The 22540-nt window shown below is 40.3% G+C and overlaps 1 protein-coding gene and 1 long non-coding RNA gene across 3 annotated transcripts; both read left to right on the forward strand.

Annotated features, from left to right (window-relative positions):
* Positions 1 to 602: 602 nt before the first annotated feature.
* LOC133741965 (uncharacterized) lies at positions 603 to 2435 on the forward strand. 2 transcript variants are annotated; one of them, XR_009862278.1, is made up of 4 exons: positions 603 to 730; positions 917 to 1114; positions 1255 to 1316; positions 1868 to 2435. It is a non-coding gene; the product is annotated as an uncharacterized LOC133741965 (long non-coding RNA). The 2 variants fall into 2 exon arrangements; XR_009862279.1 differs by having other exon boundaries at positions 1265 to 1316.
* An 8798-nt stretch (positions 2436 to 11233) lies between these two features.
* On the forward strand, positions 11234 to 14901 carry LOC133743369 (probable auxin efflux carrier component 1c). Its single transcript, XM_062171276.1, has 6 exons — positions 11234 to 12828; positions 12937 to 13183; positions 13456 to 13541; positions 13943 to 14100; positions 14410 to 14486; positions 14586 to 14901. The coding sequence occupies exons 1-6, from the start codon at positions 11598 to 11600 to the stop codon at positions 14650 to 14652; spliced, it is 1866 nt and encodes a 621-aa protein (XP_062027260.1). The 5' UTR covers positions 11234 to 11597; the 3' UTR covers positions 14653 to 14901.
* The last annotated feature ends 7639 nt before the right edge of the window (positions 14902 to 22540 follow it).

Raw genomic sequence — 22540 nt, forward strand, 5'->3', positions numbered from 1 at the left:
ACAGGTCAACATAGGATACAAAATGCATTATCCTGAAAAGACCTATCCCTATTTGTCTTTTCCTAAAGTAATAGTGTAATACAAGAGTGTTGGGCAGTTGGGCAAAATACAGAAGCTTTTTGGGTATACGGGAAAAGACCCTTAATTTAATGAGTATACATGAGTAAGCAAATGATCTATAACAAATTTTCACTTCATGGAGATAACTTTTATATGATAATTTAAAAAATTGATGGAGAGACGAAGCGGGACAAATTATGATGCATGTTATCATAATCTCACTTTAGATCTACTTGAATAAATATTACAATTTATGTGAATCAAAATTACAACACTGGGAACAAAGCTATCACATTAGGTTTACAATATTTACATATAATTAATAGAAAATTACACAGTAGCACCAGACCAAAGATATAAACACAGAAAACTCACCTTCAAATAGTTTTATACAAATAAGAACCCAAGCCCAAGCCCAAGCCCAAAACCAAATGAAACAGGCCTCGCTTCGAATTTTGATGGAAAATGACTAAAATGTCCAATTTTCATCACAATTTACGCGCATGCCACTAACATAATCCACAACAATCAAAAACTGATATCTCAAAACGCAAAACGCAAACCTCAAATCAGAAACGCTAAAACCTCCAGCGACGGATCCAAAACGCATTGCAAAATCTCTGAAGCAGTAGCACTCAGCTTGAATCTGGCTTCAATGAAGGTCGATAAGGTAAGCCCTTACTCCAATTTCTGTGGGTGAACACAACTTTTGGTTTATACTTGAAGATTTGGAATTTGGGAGACCTCGACTGTATTGTTCGCTGTTCATAGTGACAGTTTGGTTTGGTTGGCCCTTTTCCGACCTCAATTTGTTCCTCTGGGCATGGATTAATACTGGATAATGCTTGGTTCATAGAGCTGAAGAACTTGATGGAAATCAGAGAATTTGCTTTGTCTCTGGTCGAGTTATCGAAGAAGAATAGCTAGCCCATTTGCTTTCAATGTGAACTAATCGGTTGCCCAGATGCGGGAAGACTAGAGATTGATAGAAGTTGTGTTGGAATCAGAACAAGGGCAGGGAAGTTTTGGTTTGTTCGGACTACGCAACATAAAGGTACAATTCTCTATACTGGGAATGATCTCGACATGTAGATATTGATATTTGTTGAAAAATTAACAAAATTTGGCAATTACTTTGATTATAGAATTGGACACCTGATTCTTCATGATTATTATAAAAAATGAATATGAAAGTTTGATGCAGGAAAGTATGGATGTACAACGAAGGTGCTGGGTTTGAAATTTATGTCGTCAAGGTCAGCTGGGTTTTATTTAAAGATTTTGGCTTTGGTGAGATATGGTTGTTTGTGCGCAATGATAATTGGTTTACATTCTTATTTGAGTTCATTTCACAGAGAATGGTAGTTTGGTATCCAATCTTAATTAAGAGTGATTATATAGAAAGATGAGAACCATTGTATATCAGTATATGCATTGACTAAATTGGTCTTTAAACGTGAAATAAGAAGGGGAAAGAAAGATATTTGGAATTTGGATGCTGTGCCTTTTGCAAAGTAGCGGTTACTTGATAATTGTTGGTAATTAAGAAATGCAGTGGCTCTTAGTAAGATTATGAACTTAAGAGATGGAAGTGTATAGATTGTTAGTTAATTTGGTATATGCCAGTTTTTGGCCAGTATACTTGGTTTACCATTAATTGTGATACTGGATATAAGTTGTAAGTATATGTATATATTGTGTGTAAGCACGGAAATTTTATTCCCACATGCTTTTGAAGTAACTAAAGTACTGGTTTCTTGCTGTACTCACTTTGATTAATTGAAATCCTTGAGTTCTCTGTGAATAGGCATAAACAAACAAAGAGGAATCCTTGTAAAATGAATAACACCAGCGAGTGCAGTAGCAGGATTGGACGATGACGAGTGTAGTAGCAGAACACGAGTACGAGGGCAGTAGCAGAACTGGACGAGTATGAGTGCAGCGAGTGCGTAGTAAGATTGGACGAGTGCAGTAGCAGGATTATGCGATGACGAGGGCAGTAGCAAAACTGGACGAGTATGAGTGCAGTAGCAGGATTAGGCGATGACGAGGGCAGTAGCAGAACTGGACGAGTATGAGTGCAGCGAGTGCAGTAGCATGATTGGATGAGTGCAGTAGCAGGGTTAGACGAGTTCAGTAGCATGATTGGACGATGACGAGTGCAGTAGCAGAACACGAGTAAGAGGGCAGTAGCAGAACTAGACGGAGTATGAGTGCAGCGAGTGCAGTAGCAGGATTGGACGAGTGCAGTAGCAGGATTGGACGAGTGCAGTAGCCGAACGTGAGTAGCAGAACTAGACACGAGTACAAGTGATGTAGCAGAACTTGATGAGTATGAGTGCAGCGAGTGCAGTAGCAGGATTGGACGAGTGCAGTAGCAGGATTGGACGAGTGCAGTAGCCGAACGTGAGTAGCAGAACTAGACACGAGTACAAGTGATGTAGCAGAACTTGATGAGTATGAGTGCAGCGAGTGCAGTAGCAGGATTGGACGAGTGTAATAGTAGGATTAGGCGATGAGATGAGAGCAGTAGGAGAGTACGTGAGATCTTATGAAATAACATAAAGGGATTATTCTCAAGGAAAAAAAAAGTAATATAAACGGATTATTCTAAGAAAAAAAAAATAACATAAAAGGATTAGAAGTCAAAAGAAATAGTTAAAGGTAAAAAAGTAAATTAACTCATGACATGTGGCAAGTGGAGAGCAGATTGTCCTTATTTGTAAGATTTAATCATTATAAAGGAATTTATAAGTCAAAAGAAGTAGTTAAGGGTAAAAAAGTAAATTAACTCATGACATGTGGCAAGTGGATAGCACATTGTCCTTATTTGTAAGATTTAGTCCTTATATGTTTAATTCAATCTTTAAAGGATGTATTTGTTAAGTCATCTTTTGTCAATAACTTATATGTAATTTGTTATATAATTAAACCAAAATTACAATATTGAAAATGAATTTGTTTAAAAACTTGTAACAAAATCGTAGGTGGTGTAATTACTGTCATTACACAAAATATGATTCAAGTTACGATAATGACAACAAATTTATTGTCACATTTATAAATATGTGTATGAGATACATGTATGTACTGCAAAACTTTCCAAGACAAAATTTTGTAAATTTCAAATATACAAATGAACACATTCACTATGGCGAAAAAATAAAAAAAATTGTTGTTTCTGTTTTAGTTTTCATTGCTTTACTTAAAAGAAAACTAATTACGCGCGGATAGAATATGCAAGGAACTCCTTGAGTGAAGCAATTAACTAAAGATGCAAATTAATCAGGTATATATATGACTATAAGAGATGATTGAGATCAGCAGGGTGATTCGCATTGTTCAAGGTACTACTTTGACGCGTTGCTTTCCTTGCATGGTTAGCTTGTACGACAGAATTAAGGATAGGGAAGAAGACACAAAAAAGGAAACCCTGGTTTTACATTACAGATTGTATGATCATCGATCCAAATGGACACTTGTTTTTATGTCACTTTTCATGTATACAGATATAATGAGATATTGAGTCCCTCGATTTGTGCGTATTACCCATTAGTACGTAGTAAACTCTTTTACCCGAAATAGCCATTAGTAGTAAACTCTTTTACTAAGAAACTACCCATTATCCAAATTCAAGAAGTCGTCTCCGAGCTTCTCGGTGCGACTTGGCTCTTGAAACCTAAGTTTCGACTGGCGGCGGCGCTTCTTCCTTCTAGAAAGGCGATGATTATGGACGGCGGCGACGTGGGGAGGGATCTCTACGGCGATCGTGGGTGCGGCGAGGGGTTTTCTCAGTCCGTGGTGGCGGTCTTCCGGTCCAGGCGGTGAGTGACGAGGGTGACATCAACGGAAGCGGCTGGGTTGTCTTCGTGGTTGTCGTCTGGGCTGCAGAGGAGGAGCGAGCACTAGTCGGGTCTGACGGCGGCGTCTGGCAGGGCTCGAGGTCGCAAGGTTTTGAGTCGAGATTGGCGGCGAAGGTCTGATCGTGTTTATTTGAGGGGTCGAGGCTCGGAGGCAGAGGCTTCGGCGGTTTCTGATCGCGATGGTGATGCTCGGTTGGAGAAGCCGGCCGCCAGAGCTATGGTGCGTCGCCGGAGAACAGACTGACGGTGGCGGTGCAGGAGCAGTGTGCAGGGATGCCTCTCTCTTGTCGCTCGGGTTTGGGCCTGGGTTTCTGGGCCTGGGCTCAACCTTGGGCTGATGGGGCAGGGGTCTATTCCTGCTAGGAAAGGTTTGACTTGGGCTAGGGCCTTCGGGCTTGGGCTCAGATCAAGGCAATCTGGGCCCTAATTTATTAGGGTATGAGCCTGTTTGAGGGTGGTTTCACTTCTATGAGTCTTCTATGACGTTTCTAGTCTCTTGCTTGTACCAATTGTGTGATTGACAAGTGAGGGCTAGTTGAATGATTTCTTTTCCGTAGAATGCGAGGTTTTTTCATTCTTGTATAGGCTCGCTTAAATGTGAGCGTCCCAGTGATCTTTAAAGGTTTACTTTTTTTTTTTTTTTTGAAATGAGGACTTTATGCGGCTACCCTCCAGCATTGATTAATGAAACTGCTGAATACAAGGGGGGGACATCGAGCCTAAACCCCTGATTACAATAAGCATCTATAGCGCGTCCTGAAATAATATCAGAAAACTCTACAAAATACATGTATTCTAACAAGCACCAATTAGCAAAGAGTGCACTATTGGCTATTCTATTTGCTTTGACAAAGCGGTGACATAACGGAAAGATAACTCGATTACAACGAAGCATAAATACTAAAATCACAGCTTTCCTACTATGTTGCCGTCGAAAAACAGATCCGACGACACTTAGTTTCATTCTGCCACTAAGAGGTTGCGACCATTTAATTGATCGTCGCCTCGCTAGGCCAGACAAGGTACTTAGAGTGCACGCACAGGCACAAAGCCCAACTAGCCCTACACCACAAGTATAGGGACTTATTACTCGCAAAAAGCGCAAATAAACTAAGCAACAGAAAGTAAAAACAGTTTTAAATAAAAAGAGAGCTAGGGCAAGGCCCAAACATGGAGCCCAAGCCCAAGCCCAAGCCCAACTAGAAACCATAGAGTCAAGAAGGTCAAAAGCCGCCAGCCAATATTGGCCTGATCCCACTACGGCCACCGCCGGACCACCCACAACGCCGCTCCACCACCGACTCGGGACCGCCGCCGTCATCCTTCCGCTCTCCCCGGCACGCCATGGAGAGACACCACCCCATTCCACCATCACCTTCCCCAGATCGTACACCGACAGTCCAACCCAGGTCGGGTTAATCCGATCCGAGGCAAGCCCCGCCGCCACGACCTCATCACCTCCAGTCCGCCTCCTAGCCCGTGCTACCCCACCAAGCCGCCGACCCTGCATCCCTGGCAGTCCAGCCGCCGTTCCAGCCCGCTCCGCTCCCAAACCCGGCCAGCGAGAACAAGACCCCGCGCTAGCAGCCTTGATCTTCCCCTCCATCTCCTCTGCACACCAGCGATCAGAGCGAAGGTGCAAACCACAGACCAACAGCCCAAAGGGCCAACAATTCCCGTCCGACGACAGCGTCACCGGACGCGCCGCCGGACGCGCCGCCGGACGGAGAGAGAGAAATGTTTTGAAAACCCTTACTTTTTTGCTTCTTTGAAGGACAAAGAACGAATCAAACTATCAAAATATTGATTGTATCCACGTTTTAAAGGTTTGCTTTAGCTTAGGTAGATTACTCCGGATTTTCTTGCCGGATTTCTTATGTAAGTTTTGGTAGACTTCAGCCATTTTGCTGTTGATCTAATGAATTCAACTTTTATTTCAAAAAAAAAAAAAAGTAAACTCTTTTACTCGAAATAGCCATAATCTCGCAACGCATTTATGGTTAGGGCATGCATGTATTAATATTTGTGAAAAGTTTCATAACTCAGTTAATCCTAGCCAATTATCAATTACGTTTCTTGTTTTTCCAGGCCGTCGGTTTTCATTGTGAGTTTGCTGACCTAGAGAGAAATGATAGCCAAGAAGTAAAACAGGCGTTAGGCGTGCCTAGTGCCTACTCAACAAAAAGAGCTAGATCAGTTCATGGTAAACATCCATCAGGCTTATTAATCAATATTGAAGTAATATTTGATCCAGTCAAACTTAAATGTCACAATCATGCATGATATCTGAATTCCTTTTGAGCTTTCTGATGAAAAGGTCAGGACAATGATAAGTCATAAGTTCTTTTTTTTTCCTCGGCTCTTTGAGTGAAAAACAATTGCATGCTTTTTGAGCTATTGTAATTAGTTAACTCAATATGAACTTGGTATACATATACTACAATATGTGATGTATTAATTTGCAGGAAGCATACTGCTTGGCACTTGGGAAGTTGAAAGAAGCAATATTGGAGGAACCTTACCAGATCTCCATGCCATGGCTTTCATAACAAACATGCATCTCCAACTCGAGGAGCAAGCATGCTTCTCCCATCCACATGAACCTGCAGACGCTCTTCTGGCCGGTATGCATGACTAAATGATCCTCGATGTGAGCATAATCAAACTAAATATTAATCAAAATTGAGCTACGATGAAGGTTTTCTCTGATCGAGTTAACTGTCTTATATAGTTTCTGATCATGTTTTTCAATTGGTTGGGAGAGACCCAAAATCATTTGTACTATTGTAACTGCAATCAGATTTTATATGTTGGAATTACCAGCTTGTGGTTCACTTTAACTTCTAAGCGTAGCCCAATGGATACTTCTAAGGGTAGCCCAATGGATTTGGTTCCAGCCCAGCCCAATGGACTCGGTTCCAGCTCATAAGATTAATAGCTCTAAGAGCCCTAACGGCCCAATATATCAAAAGATCCATGATGGACTTGATTCCAGCCCATAAGATTAACTCTAAGATCCCTAACGGTCCAATGGATCAAAACATCCATAATATAACCCTAAGATTAATAACTCTAATAACCTTTTCCAATGGACCAAAAGGGGCTGATCACCTTTTTTATCCGTAGTCAATTTGAAGTACCTGAAAGCCATAGTCAATTTGGGCGTCCACAAGTTCAATAATATAAGAAATGTCCCAATTTCCAACAAATAAAAGCTACTTGGAAAGTTGAAAGTGCACACATCCACCATCGATCATGTAGTAAGGTACCATACCAATGCAAAATTAGCAATTAACAATCTCCCTTCTTTTGCCTCAAACTAAAGTAGCTTTAAGTACCTGTTATTATACTTGTCCTAATCGCTTTTCATTAGCGAAAAATGGTTTTCTAAACCGCATGAGGAAGAGGAGCCCATTTTATATGTGCAGGCACATAGGGAGTGTTTAAGCACTTTTAAGGCTTTAAGCTTGTGCTTTTGTCTGCCATCTTTGCTGGTTATTTACATGCCCTCTCAATTTGATTACCACTAATAATTACAGACACATATCATATAAGCATGTAAAAAGGTAAATTCTTGTATACCTGGCTGTTTTAATTTGATGATTGTTACCCCTATTATTTCATTCACCATTGGGATAGCAAATTAATTCTGAACTAGTACTCTCCAATCTCCATGATTTATTCCTTGATTTCCTCTTGGGAAAACAGAGAGATTAAACATATGACTAGTCATCATCTTCCTCGGTGAAAAGGGACAAAAGACAGAGAAAAAAGTGAATGAAGGAGATCTTAGAAACATGTATGATCTTTACCAATCTCTCTGTCTCTGGACCGAGTCAGAATGTTCCCAAAGTTTACAAAGTTTGGTCAATTTTACATTGGTGATGTACCACCTACCCAAATACTCTTATCTATATAGCTTAATTGTCTAAAGCTTCGATCTTTATGCCTAATTAACCCTATCCTTTCACACTTTCCCTTCAAATTCAAAAGAATACTGGTGGCGATAGTGACTCACCAATTAACTCTTCTTAATTTATTTGGGAGAGAGCACACAATTGAGCTTAAAAACGAATACGACAAAAGCAATGCATGATTATAAGGCAGTTAGATCAACATATTAGTCTGACCATTAAATTATAGATAGATCGATACATAGATCGAATATATATAATTTCACAATTAGGACATTCTCTATTTTGTCATTAAAAACACTGAATATAGAACTTCAACATTTCCGATTAAACTCAATCATGCGACAATATGAGAATGATCGGTCGGACAAGCCTGTCGATTAAACGGTAAGAAGCTCTAATGAAAGAGAGACACAATTCGGGGAGACGAATAAGATGGAAGAAGAAATCGAATAAGAGGAAACCAGTGTATGAGAGAAGTAAAAGAAGAGAGAGATGAAATGAGGTGGTGAATGTGATAATAATAAAAATGGAGGGAGTGCATGCGTATATGCTCTTAGAAATCAAAAACCTCCATTGCAGTGCGTGAAATGAAGCGTGGTGTTTGGAGTTAAGGAATTCGAAGAGAGTTGTGCGAGCAACACGTCCATCTCTGTCCCCCATTTGCTTTCATTCTTTGCGAACCCCAAGCCAAAACACCAAACCCCCATGGCCTTCATCATGAACTTCGAAGCATGCTAGCTCTGCTGTTGCGTTTTCATCACTTCCAGGCGATAAACCCTAGTTTTATTTTACTCACCTATTCCCTAATTGGTTCCTTCCCCCTATTCATTTTAAGCCAATCATATGTTAGAATGTCAGTATTCCAATATAAACTAATCTGCTACCTTTGTTGGAGGGTTTTGACAGAATAGTACTATCGAGTAGTTAAAGAGTGCATGCCCTAATTCTAATTTAATTTGCTTGATATCAGCAAAGGTTTAGATAGACTATTTGTTCGGATATGAAAAAACAATTGCTGCTAAGCTTAGCTGTTTGAGTTTAGCTTCTAAATTTCAATTACAATATTGCTTCGAGAACTACGATATGTCAATATTAGTAGTTCTCTGTAAAAGTACCCACTATCCTCCCCATAAGCGTTTTTGTAGTATTGAACTGAAAAGAAAACACAAGGCAGCGTTTGGTAAGCATCAGTAAATGCACTTTTCTACTTTTAAACCTAAAATGGTATGAAACAAAAAATACAATGTGAGATGCAAAAAGCCGCAAAGTACTCCTTTTTAAATGTTATGATCTCGGCCTTCTTTCGATCTAGATCAGTTTGGTTTCTGGCAAAGGCTTCAAGTTGTAGTTGTTCTTTCTTCCTTTAATTAGGAAAGAGCTGGAACCAATTGAATTTATTTCCAAGTAAACCATAGTGGCTTTTGTGCAAAATCATAAACCCTAAACAGACCAGAGTTAAACCCGAAAGAGTGTTAAAGTCTTGCCAGAATTAATTGCTTCCCAGATTTACCGGTTGGCCGGTGCGGCTAATTACACGGGGGTTGTACCACCTAACACTATGACAAGCAGTAAATATGAAGTACATCCTAGTAAATAGTAATAATTATATGGTTTAAGGAATGGACAATCTAGTATCCACGTGATCAGCTCTCTCTTATCCTCGATCACTTCTTCCCATGAAGATGTATCTTCACAAATTACTATAAAATCTAGGGAGAATTCCACAAATGGTTACTCAATTATGACTCATTCGACACTTTGGTCACTGAAGTTTCAAATATATCACTTTGGTCACTCAACTATTACACTGTCAATCACTTAAGTCATCAAAAGAGTATTTTTTATAATTTTTTTTAATGAAAAAAATTAACAAAGTGACTTAAGTGATTGACAATGTAATAATTGAGTGGAGTGATTCTTGCGTGGGGCAGCCGCACCGCCACGTGGTGCGGCAGGCCAATCATTCCCCTAGCAGGGGGGTATTTTGGGTATTTCACATTTAAAAACCAGGGACAATTTCGGAACAAAGACAAAAATTTCTGAGATTTGATTGGGCAGCCGCACCGTACACGTGGTGCGGCTACCCGCACCTATGAATTGGCCAATTGAGTGACCAAAGTGATATATTTGAAACTTCACTGACCAAAGTGATATATTTGAAACTTCACTGACCAAAGTGTTGAATGAGTCATAGTTGAGTGACCATTTGTGAAATTTTCTCTAAAATTTATTATCACCAAACTAAGAGCAAGTTCACCCGTTGAGTCACCGAGTCAGTTATTATTCACTATTTTTTTAGTGTTTATTTCCACCTTTTGAGTCACGAGCACAATTTCTAAATTGACCTGGGTCACCGGGTCAGTTTGTAGGTCACGAAAGTGACCCAGAGGTCACCAGGTCAGTTTGAAAACTGTGCTAGTAACCCAGATGGTGGAAATAAACATAAAAAATAGTGAATAGTAAGTGATTTGATGACCCAACGAGTCGACTTGCTCTAAGCAGAAGGTCTCTTGAGCATTTAGTTCGTCCGGTGTTAAAACTTAAAAAAAACGGTCGATAACATAAGAGCAAGTTCACCCGTTGGGTCACCAGGTCACCTACTATTCACTGTTTTTTAGTGTTTATTTCCACTCTCTAGGTCACGGGCACAGTTTCCAATAAGATCTGGGTCACCAGGTCAGCTTGCAAGTCACTAGGGTGACCCAGAAAGTGACCCAATGTGACACATGGCGACCTAGGGCAAGAAATACACTGTGCGCGTGACCCAGAGAGTGAAAATACATATAAAAAACAGTGAATAGTAGGTGACCTGGTGACTCACGGGTGAACTTGCTCTAACGGCAATGTTTAGAGTGCATTCGAACAACATTTACAGAGTAGTTTAAAAAAGAGTTGTGATTGAAATCATTAATGCGATTAAGAAAAAGAAAAAGAAAATAGTTAATGTGATCTAACTCATCCATTATAGGAAAGAGTGTAACTCATCCATTATAGGAAAGAGTGTAGAGGAAAGAGAGACATGAACAGTGACAGGGCTAGCCCATGATATATACAACCCAAGGTTAAAGGGATTGAATCCAAATCCAATAAGAAAATAAAAGAGAATCCCACAGAATAAAAAGATAGCAGAGGGGATTTTCAAAGCTGAAAAAGGCTCCACAAACAACTAGTTACAGCCACCTCTACCCAATTTGCTTTTTCATTCTCTACTTTATGCAAACCAGTAGACCCATAACCACCAGATAGAGCCAGGCACCAACTTACAATTCATGCCTCAAGTGTACATGTGTGTGATGTGAGTATTCAATCAAATACCCAAAGGTCCCAGGACCCAGAAACTAAATCGAAATTACTAAAAAAAAAAAAAAAAAAAAAAAAAGGACCCAAATAAATAAAGCAGAGAGAGAGAGAGATAGGACTGAGCTGCTTAACCAGTGTTTGTGCTTTGGGGACTGCAAGTGCTGCAAAGGCTTTGCTCCTCTCAAAGCTCTCAAAAGGTTTATTTTTACTCTCTGCACTGCTCTCAGTACTCCACACCCCCATAAAACCAAAACACATGCTCTCTTCCCATTCCCCTCTCACCCTTTTCAATTCTCATCATCACTCCCACCACCACCACTTTCTTCTTCTTATTCTTCTTCATCTTCATTCTTCTTTAACTTAGATACCATACACCGCTGGTTCATTTTTAGCTGAGCTAAGCTAAAATTGGCCTCTTTCTTTCCTTCGAGCTAATCAGGTCATTGTTTAAGGAAGGATGATCACATTATCCGACTTCTACCACGTCATGACGGCGGTGGTTCCGCTATACGTGGCCATGGTCTTGGCCTACGGCTCCGTCAAGTGGTGGAAGATCTTCACCCCCGACCAGTGCTCCGGCATCAACCGTTTCGTCGCCCTCTTCGCCGTTCCCTTACTCTCCTTCCACTTCATCTCCTCCAACAACCCTTACGCCATGAACACCCGCTTCCTCGCCGCTGACACTCTCCAGAAGCTGATCGTCCTCGCCGTCCTCGCCGTCTGGTCCAAAGTCAGCAAACGCGGCTGCCTCGAGTGGACCATCACCCTCTTCTCCGTCTCCACTCTCCCCAACACCCTCGTCATGGGAATCCCGCTCCTCAAAGGAATGTACGGCGACTTCTCCGGCAGCCTCATGGTCCAAATCGTCGTCCTCCAGTGCATTATCTGGTACACATTGATGCTCTTCATGTTCGAATACCGCGGCGCCCGGCTCCTCATCTCCGAGCAGTTCCCCGACACCGCCGGCTCCATCGTCTCCATCCATGTCGACTCCGATATCATGTCCTTGGACGGCAGACAACCTCTCGAGACCGAAGCCGAAATCAAAGAAGACGGCAAGCTCCACGTAACTGTTAGAAAATCCAACGCCTCAAGGTCTGACATTTACTCCAGAAGGTCTCATTCTCAAGGGCTCTCCTCCAGTACTCCCCGCCCCTCCAATCTCACCAATGCAGAGATTTACTCGCTACAATCATCCAGAAACCCTACTCCCAGAGGTTCCAGCTTCAACCACACTGACTTTTACTCCATGATGGCCGCCGGCCGGAACTCGAATTTCGGGTCCTCCGACGTTTTCGGAGGGCCGTTGACGGCGTCGAGAGGCCCGACGCCAAGGCCGTCGAATTACGAGGACGACGGCGGCGCCGCCGTGGGTGCTGCTGCAGCTGGCAGCAACAAGCCGAGGTATCATTACCAAGGAGGAGGGAACAATACAACAGCGCATTACCCGGCGCCGAATCCGGGAATGTTCTCGCCTACCACGGCGGCCTCTAAGAACGTTGTCGCTCCCAAGAGGCCTAATGGAAATGGGCCTAATGGGCCGGCGGCTCAGGACGGCGGTAGGGATCTTCATATGTTTGTCTGGAGCTCCAGTGCTTCTCCTGTCTCTGATGTGTTTGGTAGCAATGAATATGGGGCCGCTGGTCATGATCAGAAAGAAGTCAAATTGGCCGTTTCTCCGGGAAAAGGTTCGATCTTTAATTCATGAATTTTCATGTTTTGAGTTATAGATGTTGCTTGTTTTTTTTTTTAGCTTAAAAGGTGATTAATTTGGGATTTATAATGTGGTTAATTAGTGGAGGGTAGAAGAGAGAACCAAGAAGAGTACATGGTGGAGAGAGATGAGTTCAGCTTTGGGAACAGAGTCGTGGATCAGATGAACATGAATGAGGGTGAGAAAGTGGATGTGAATAAGGCCAAAGTGATGCCTCCGACGAGTGTGATGACGAGGCTGATTCTCATCATGGTCTGGAGAAAATTGATCAGAAACCCAAACACTTACTCAAGCTTGATCGGCCTCACTTGGTCTCTGGTATCCTTCAGGTAGTTTAAAAAATTTGTAGAGTTATGACTTACTATTGGCGTTTCGGAGTATTGAAACTCGAGAATCCCGAACCGTTAGATTAGATAATTAAAAGTAATACGTCACAAACTATTAACGATCCAACGGTTTCTGTTTCTCGGCTACGAAGTTTCAAACAGTCCCATTTTTGGTCCTTAACTTGCTGTCACTTTCTGTACAGTGTCCTAGTGAATCCAACAATATCTGAGATTATTTTGATTTATTTTTTTGGGTGATATTTTGGGTGTTGCAGGTGGCATCTAGAAATGCCGGCAATCATAGCGAAGTCGATAGCCATTCTATCAGACGCAGGGCTTGGGATGGCCATGTTCAGTCTTGGTCAGTAAATCAGTACACATACTACTGCAGTACTCCATCTTTTTTTTTTTGGGGGGAGGTTAAGCTTTAAATGAATTAATTAATATTCTGGAACAGTCTATTTATTTCTCTGCATGCGTTGCATTATTATTTGTCTGAAAAAGCAAGGGAAGGAAGAAAAAAAAGCAAAACTGTCTGCTTAGGATATCATAGTGTCTGGAGTTGGTTGTCTTTATGAATCTTTTTGATTTGAAAGGGTGGGTTAGTAGTGGTGGTGATGATGAAAGGTCTAGGCTAGTGTGACAGTGGTGTGATGGTGATGATGGGAAGGGCATGCGTTTTGCTTCTAGCTTTGCTTCTGAAATCTGGTTTGCTTATCAAGTGCTCCTGGGTTTTTTGGGGATGTGATTTTGCTTTTGCAGGTCTGTTTATGGCTTTACAACCAAGGATCATAGCATGTGGAAATTCCATTGCAGCTTTTACTATGGCTGTGAGATTCCTTACAGGTCCAGCTGTCATGGCAGCTGCTTCCATTGCTGTTGGCCTTAGGGGCACTCTCTTACATGTTGCCATTGTCCAGGTCACCAACCCTAAAAACCCTTCTCTCTCTCTCTCTCTATTCTGCCTCCTTCTGACACAACCAACATAATGCTCCAAAAACCCTCTAATTTTTTCTAATTATTCTCACACCTCAAGATAAGCTTTTTTATCATTTATTTTCATTTTCTCAGATACCCTTTAGGTTTTTGTATCTCGCTGGTTTTGAGCTTAGTTAAATCTAGTAGAGTATTTGATTTAACAGGGACATGTTTGGAGCTTGTGTTATGTACAAAGAAACATTTATGAAATTATTAACATTCTTGTGTTTGAATGGCCAAACAAATCACAGGCAGCTCTACCCCAAGGAATTGTCCCCTTTGTCTTTGCTAAGGAATACAACGTACACCCTGATATTCTCAGCACGGGGTCAGTCGAATTTCTTGTTCAAACAAAACTTAAGCATCTTATCATATCTTATCCCCTTTAGATTTCAATGATACTAAAAATTAATGGTTCGAAATGCAGAGTTATATTCGGCATGTTGGTCGCGTTGCCCATTACGCTTGTCTACTACATATTGCTGGGGCTATGAAGAACCAGAGCGGTTGAGACCTGGAATGGCTTTTGCATTCAAATATTTCAAAGAAGCAAGCATTCAATTGGGGAGCTAGTGCATCAAAGATTAGAAGGAAAAATGAGAAATAGATGGGTGGAAATGGAAGAAAGAATGAGTCTTTATTTTGAATGCACCTCTTTTGCTAGTATAATTGTAAAATCAGTTTGTAGTGAATTTATTTAAAAAGAATGTTTTCTCTGTCTCTCTGTAGTTTGTTAATTATAATCTTAGTCTCCTCAATTCTACTTGGAAAATTTTGATCAGCTACATGAATTAGGGGAAGGAAAAGTAAAGGGAAAGTGGTGGATGTGATGATACGAGTTTGTATTACACCCAGTCCCACATGTTCTAAATCCAGTCTTCATCCGGTCTTCCCTCCTGTTCTTTTCTCAGTCTCTTTTACTTGCTTAGCTAGATTGCCATGATTTCCTCTGTAGTCTGTCCACACATCAAAAGCATTGGAATCTTACTATCATTTGCAGTTTGAAAGAGTGGAACGAAGTTCAAGATTTCATTTAGAAAGATAGAAACCCCTCAAGCTTTTAGAAGTGGCATGCTGATTTGGAAAATTTTATTTTGATGGGGAAGACCACATAAACTTAAGCCATAACACGTGCTATATACTCCTTAAAATTTAATCATCTCTCCAGACATTCATTGCAACTCTTTATTTAAACGGAAAGAACGAAATCAATGAGAAAACATCTCTTACCACTCAATACATCACACGTTTTAAGCTTCCTTCCTACTTTTTAAAATAGTGATAGGCGGATTTAGAAAATTTTCTTTGAAAAGCAAGGTGAAAAAAGCTCTATTCCAATTTAGAAAATTTTCTTTGAAAAGCAAGGTGAAAAAAGCTCTAATCCAATCTTTAGTGCTTTACGTCTCTCAAGTAGTTCCTTCACTCTTAGGCCTCGTTTGGTTCACGGAAAGGAAAGTAATTCATTTGTCTTTTCCATGGGAACGGAAATGAAATTTTCCAACAACTTTCTATTCCAATGTTTGGTAACGTAAGGAAAGTTATTAGGAAAGTTGTTAAAAAGTTTGTAAATAATGTAATAAAATAATATATTGTGAGTAATAAATGCAAGGAAATAAGGGGAGAAATTAATTCCTTTGGGGTTTGGAATGAACCACTTTCCCCTTTATTTTCCATTCCTTCAGGAAATGATTTCCTTTCCTTTTGCATACCAAACGCAGGAAATGAACAAACGATGCTTACTTTCCGCGAATCAAACGTGGCCTTAGATATTTATTAGGATTTTTTTTTTTTTTTTTGCTAAAAGATTACAGATAAGGGGAGGAATAAAGTCTTCCTATCGCACCATTTTATTAATCAAAGAAGAAGAATGAAGGAGGGGGACCAAAACCAATATCTCCTAAAAAAACAAGGGGAAATGATCATTTACCCATTTTTTGGGTTAATTAACCCCATTTATCCAAACACTCTAAGAGATTGCCCACTTACACAACAATTTTTTATTTTTAAACCCCACTTACCCAAAACTCTAAGAGTTGGACATGTTTTCTTCATATTTTTGGACTGTTTTGCCCTGATCAATCTCTCTCTCTCTCTCTCCAGACGACGTCAGATCTCTCTCTCCCTCCCTCCATCCCTCCAACAGGTCGCCACGACGCCGGCTCTCACCATCGCCGCGTCGAAACTCGTCGTCGTGCTCTCCGCGGCCAGGCTCGAGCCAAGCTGACGGTCCTCGTCGCTGAGAAGCTTGGCGAGGCCGGGTTGGACCTTCTGAAGGAATTGACGACCGCCAGTAGAATCGGGTACGTCTTCGATTTGCTTCTGTCTCTCTCGCCGGCGATTGATCATCACGGAAATCGCAACTTGATTGTATCTCCGGTCCCGGGCTGCAACCGGAGTCGTTGCAATCGGAGTCAAATCAGTGTGAAGGCAAATGGTCAACCAGAATTGTTGCAAAATGACTGGAATTGTGGGCAAAATCGTCAACCGGAGTCGAGATTATTGGGGGGCAATAATCGTCCTATTGGGGGGCAATAATGTGTCTTAATTGTTGTAAAGTCTCTATAATTGTGTTCAGTGATATTTTCCTTTGTGTTTAAAGACTGCTTCTAATGTGTTTTGGTATTTCTGATATATTATTGGAGGGCAATAATCTGTTTATTGCGGGGCAATAATATATTTGTTTTGTTATTTTTTGGAGAAATATGGGTGATCCTTTTGTTGTTAGGTGCATTTATTCTTGTTAAGAGGCCACCCGGGAGGCCTAGGGTGAAGCGGTTCAAGTGAAGTGGAGAGTGTGAAAAAAAAGCCAATTCGTTGTGGACTTAAATTCACCAAGTATTGAATTTGAATACCTGTACTTTTGTAAACTAATTTAAAACCAAACTGAGTTACTTCTGACCATCTATAAAAAAATTATTGGGGGGCAATAAAGTTTTTATGACCTGGGTAAACCTAATTATTTTGGTTAATGAATCTAGCAGCATTTTGTTGAAATGACCTGTAATAAATGAACCACAGTTAAGACATTATTGCGGGGCAATAATCTGTCTATTGTCTCCCAATAGACCACCCCAAAAATCACCAGTTTCTATCATTGACAGATTATTGTACTTTAATAAACTCAAAACAACATAAGACTTATCAAAACTCTAATTTCAGTGATTAATTAACCACAGTTAATAAATTATTGGGGGGCAATAATCTGTCTATTGCCTCCCAATAGACCACAGTTTTGACGTCGTCCGAGACCTGCAAGCGAAGCCCAGACCCGATTCCGGCGTGGAGCTTCGGAGCTTCCCGGACATCTGACGAATAAAACCGGCGAAGCCCAGAGGGGTTGGATAGCGTCATCCTCTGGTGGTCCGACGGTGGGACAGAGCGGCAGCGGTGGAGGCCTACATTGACGGTGGAATGGTGGGCGTGGTGGCTTAGAGAGAGAGAGAGAGAGAGAAAGAGAGCCTGAGACAAGGTTAGAGAAAGAGAGAGAAAGAAATCGATGAGGGGGAGGAGAGAGAGATATGAGTGTAATTTATTAATTAAAATGATGGCAATACTGTCAAACACTGTTAGATTGGGTAAATGGGGTTAAAAAACTCTTGGTAGAGTAAGTGGGCAATTTTTGGGCTAAAATTGGGTAAGTGGTCATGACCCCAAAAAACAAATAATAGACTAACTGAAACGAAATTAAGGCAGACCTCTAATGTCGCTACTACAATTCGATACTATAATAGGTGGAGGATCATCCCACCACACCAAATTAGAGCAAGACGTACCATGATTTGTCATCCGCTATTTTATTAGGATTCTTAAAACATCAAACCGAGAATCAAATGAGCAAAGACCTAGAATTTATGGGGTTAATTAATAAACATCACTTAATTTGATCTCCGCAAGTTTAAAGTTTCCCCTCTATTCCCTCACACTTTAATCCAATGTTAACTACTGATGGTCAACCACTGCAAGTGGCCTAGTGGTTGTTGCCTAGTTGGGTGTGCTCCCCAACCTAGCTTCGATCCTCGAAGCTGTCAAAGTGGCCAGGCACTGTGCTGCAATGCACAGTTGAAGCATTTCACATGCGCTGAAGGGGTTTATCTTGGGCCTAGGAAGCCTTTGGATTCCCCTTGACAAAATCAAAAAAACTACTGATGGCCGTTCAAGTATGGAGTCGTGGCTTAGGTTTTTTGCTTATATTCCCTAACTATTGGGTTTGATCTTTGTTGTAATGGGGATCTTGCTTATATAAGGGAGCTAATATATGTGCATATCCATAGTGCTATGAACTATGGCCCTCCATTACAATACGGGGCTTCGATTTTGATGGAGACCTGTTTGGAATATTGTCTCTCCAATAGTCACGATCCAAAGCTTCCTCTCCTTTTTCCTTGCTCCTTTCCTTTATTCTATTACACACATTACCTTTTCCAGACACCTTTCCCTTTCACTGTAATTTTTTCTTCTTCATCAGACTTTTTCACATTGAAGAATTTGATCACGTCCCTTTGTGAGTTTGTAAATCGAGCTTTTTGAGTAAAACACCTCTTGCTTCTACAAACAAGCCGTGCATTATACACTGATCAAAAAGCGATGACAAGTTAGAATACTTAAATTAGTCTCTGTGGCTGTCAATCCATACAGATATACAGAGAGAGAGAGAGAGAGAGAGAGAGAGAGATTTACATATATGCTCCGAAGATTATATATACATAGTCGTAGGAGGAGTTCATGGCCTTTAGAAATTTATGAGTAAAGGACAGACAATTTGTATGGCGGAAGTCAATAGTATCATGCACTTACAAGTTAGAACCTAACATCATTCAATCTTTTCAACCAAACTCTGTTCCTGTATTTCATTATTAGTTCTGTAGAATAATCAAGGATGAAACATATATATAACAAAGCATGGGTTTTATGGATACAGAGCATGGCAGACCACACCAGATATGAATTAAAAATTTCTCTTCTTTATTAAATATTGCCAGTAAATTATTGTGCTGATAATATTGGCTGCTCTCATATATAGCAGAGGACTTTACTTTGCCATCCTCAATCATGTATGGCCTGCACCAAAAACTGGCCGGGGATAAGGGTCAAGATGCCCCTCCATTGCTGTTTAGAAACAAATTCCAAAAGTGTTTGCAACTTTTATTTTTCTTTTTTTACGGCTAAAAATTAAAGTGATCAAGGCTGTGATGAGAACTTTTAGAATATACGTTTAGTTTATTCTTGTTCATTTTCAATTGCATGCTAAAAATATTAGTCTGGTTATTGACAAAGCAGCATATATTGAGCCGTATAGGAACAAGGAGTGGATTCAAAGAAAATTTTATGCCAAATTTAAAGGTGTATATCGCATAATTATGCAGTTTAAGCATACCTCCCCCTTTATTCTTGCCCTTTGCATAAACTGTTTGAGATAATTTCACGAATATTTTCTTCTCAAAAGCTTGTAAAATACATCTATGTGAACCCTTCAATAAGCTTACGAAAAATTTCCTTTGTGATGATATATATTCAACACCTAGAATCACCCTAGTATGAACTATGAAAGCCGAAACTTGTTTTGAGACGCATGCTTGACTTTTAAAGTAGATATCTCCTGTTTTTTCTTTTTTCTTTTCTAGTTGTTAATTAAAAGTGTTCCATGGAAAACTGGAAAGGATCATCATGAGCCCTGTATAAAGATGCGGAGTTTCCCCTTTTTTTGCTTGCAAAGAACTCAATTATAATAAGCACCCACCCGTGAAGAGTAGTACTAATTAAAAACTTCATGTTGGATAAGACATCCACTTAGAAGTGACACTATATATGTTTCTGAAGCACTGAGTCGATCAGATCCTGTTACACAAATTGAAGTACCATTTTCATTCTCTCTTCTTAATTTTTGTTTGTTTGAATAGATAATACTTGAAGAAAAAAAAATATTATGAAGAACAGCTTGATCGAAACAACCATTATATGGAGTACGATTTTTATGTTTGATTCTTTGATATTGATCTTGTGCATGTGTCTAAATTAAACTTGTGTGTTCAATTAAGTTGAACATACTAAACCCTAATCGCTATACGTCTAACTACGTACTATAATCATAGTATATGGATGGGATGAGCAAATGTAATCAGGGACGTCTTGTTGCGAATGTCATATCATGCATTAATAATTCACTTTTTCTTTTGGAGGATAATATATATCAGTAGAGATCGAACAGAGATGATGAAAGAATCCATTGATACATACCAAGAATTAAAGAAAACCTCATTACAATGATTAATTAAGAAGATGGAGTTGAAGAAGAAGAAAACAAAGCAGAAAACATAAAGAAAAGAGGACGAGGACGAGAAGCTAGAGGATATATAATATTATGGTCCATGCACATTGCACTAGCTACCTAAACTTTGAACATGCTTGCTCTAGTTTTTATGCTCCGCCAAGAATATAATCAAATCTTTATATATATGGTAGCACGCACGCACGCACTTGTATGAAAGAGATCGAGAACCAAATTACAAACTTTGCTTTAGATTTTAGTCATTTAGTGGGATCAAGGCAGCTAGCCAGATGCCTTCTTTCCAATGCTAAGTACTTGGAGAAAGAAAAAAGAGGGAGGGACTTGCTACTGGACAATATGCAAAACAAAGCACTAAAATTTGCAGAAGAAAAGTCCAGCAACGTCAGTCTCGCCTTTATCAGAAACCAAACATATATGAAGCATATATTTAAAAAATAAAAATAAAAATAAAAATCTGGGTTGAAGCTTTTTCATTTTAGCGTTTTGCTTTGTGGGTTGTGGGTAACGTTTAGATTGTCTCCCACTACCTTATGTTGGGTCGGCCCTTCCCAAGACAATGCTTTGTGATTTTGTCACGTCAGGATTCATATTCATCTTAACCCTAGCTAGAAGCGAATGGCTGATTGGTATTCGATCCCTTTCCTTTCAGACCTTTCCCTTTCCCAGCTACCTCTTCATCTCTCTGTAATTTTTTTTTTTTTTTTACATGTTTTCATTTATCGTAAGAGACAGAGAGAGACACACAGATACACAGAGGTGTGTGCGCGCGTTTGTGCTTGTTTCGTTCATCCGTTTGAAGAGATTCCCATCCCATCCCAAATATCTCAGACACTGAATTTGAAAGGGATATGATATGCATCTAACATACTAAATGCAGTCTTTTCATTCTATATATATGTTTGATTATAAAAGCCCTAGGTTTGTACTGTTTTTGATCACTTGTTCAATTATGTTTTTTTTTTTTTTGAGAAAATAGATAACTTCATTCATTTATACATGGCCAGAAGACACGTACATCAGATGCTGTCTCATACCAAAATCATAAATGGCACAAGCTACCGAGCAAAGGACAGGTGACCATTACTGTTAATACATACACTCACTTATTGAGCCTAACGCCAAAAAGGATCCAAACCCTCACAACCTAACTCCCCCAAATAGTAAAACTAGTCGCCTAGAGACCTCAATTGGTGTACAACTAGAGAAACTCATAATTAAGCCGATAAAGATCTAAAATCCATTTAGCCTAAAAACTAGAGAAAACTAGAAAAGGCCGAAGCCACTAAGACCACTAGAAAAGCTAGACAAGAAACTAAACACCAGATGTCCAACCCACATGACCAACAGACCTGCCCACGACCCAAAACTCCATCGCCGCCGCGACTGACAGCCATCTAAATTGCTGCCGCCACTGACATCCACCGAAGTCGCCATCGCCGTAGCACACTGGTTGACCACCTCACCAACACACCAAAGCTAATGACCCAATCGAACCAGACTACGAGATCTCCACCAGAACGAATCCTAATCCGTTCACCCACCGCCATAACCTGCCTCGCATCCATCCCATCTGCCTTTGAGCCACATCCTCTTCCAAATCTATAGGTCTGGTCACCAACCCAATTCAGTTCTCCTTCACGCTGGCAGCCTCGCCGCTCATCCAGAAGCATCCATAAAATTAGTCCCGTCTGACCACGCACAAAGCACGCCGACAAGGCCCGAGGCCCGCCCAGCATGGCGGCGCAGTCGGACTAGCGAAAGCCCTGAAGAAGGGAGTAGGTCAGAGGCGCGTACTAGGGTTTTTTCTTTTAGCAATCCAGGTGGATCATCAAAAAAAGTAATGTGTTGTCTTCAATTCTACTTGTTCAATTATGTTTGATTAGAATTTATTTGAGAAAATACGTCGAACATCTAGTTTATTATTTTTGAAGAATAAAAATTCCAAAAAAAAAAATAGAACATGTATAAGTACATATTAAGTACATATGTGAATCGTGCCCTGTTGGTTAGCTAACCTAACTAAAACTGTGAAGGTCACGAGTTCAAATCTCACTGACATCAGGGATGAGGTGGGGTGAGGAGTTACATATTCCAGA

This window comes from Rosa rugosa, chromosome 4 (assembly GCF_958449725.1).
Source record: "Rosa rugosa chromosome 4, drRosRugo1.1, whole genome shotgun sequence".
In the NCBI taxonomy this organism is placed as follows: domain Eukaryota; kingdom Viridiplantae; phylum Streptophyta; class Magnoliopsida; order Rosales; family Rosaceae; genus Rosa; species Rosa rugosa.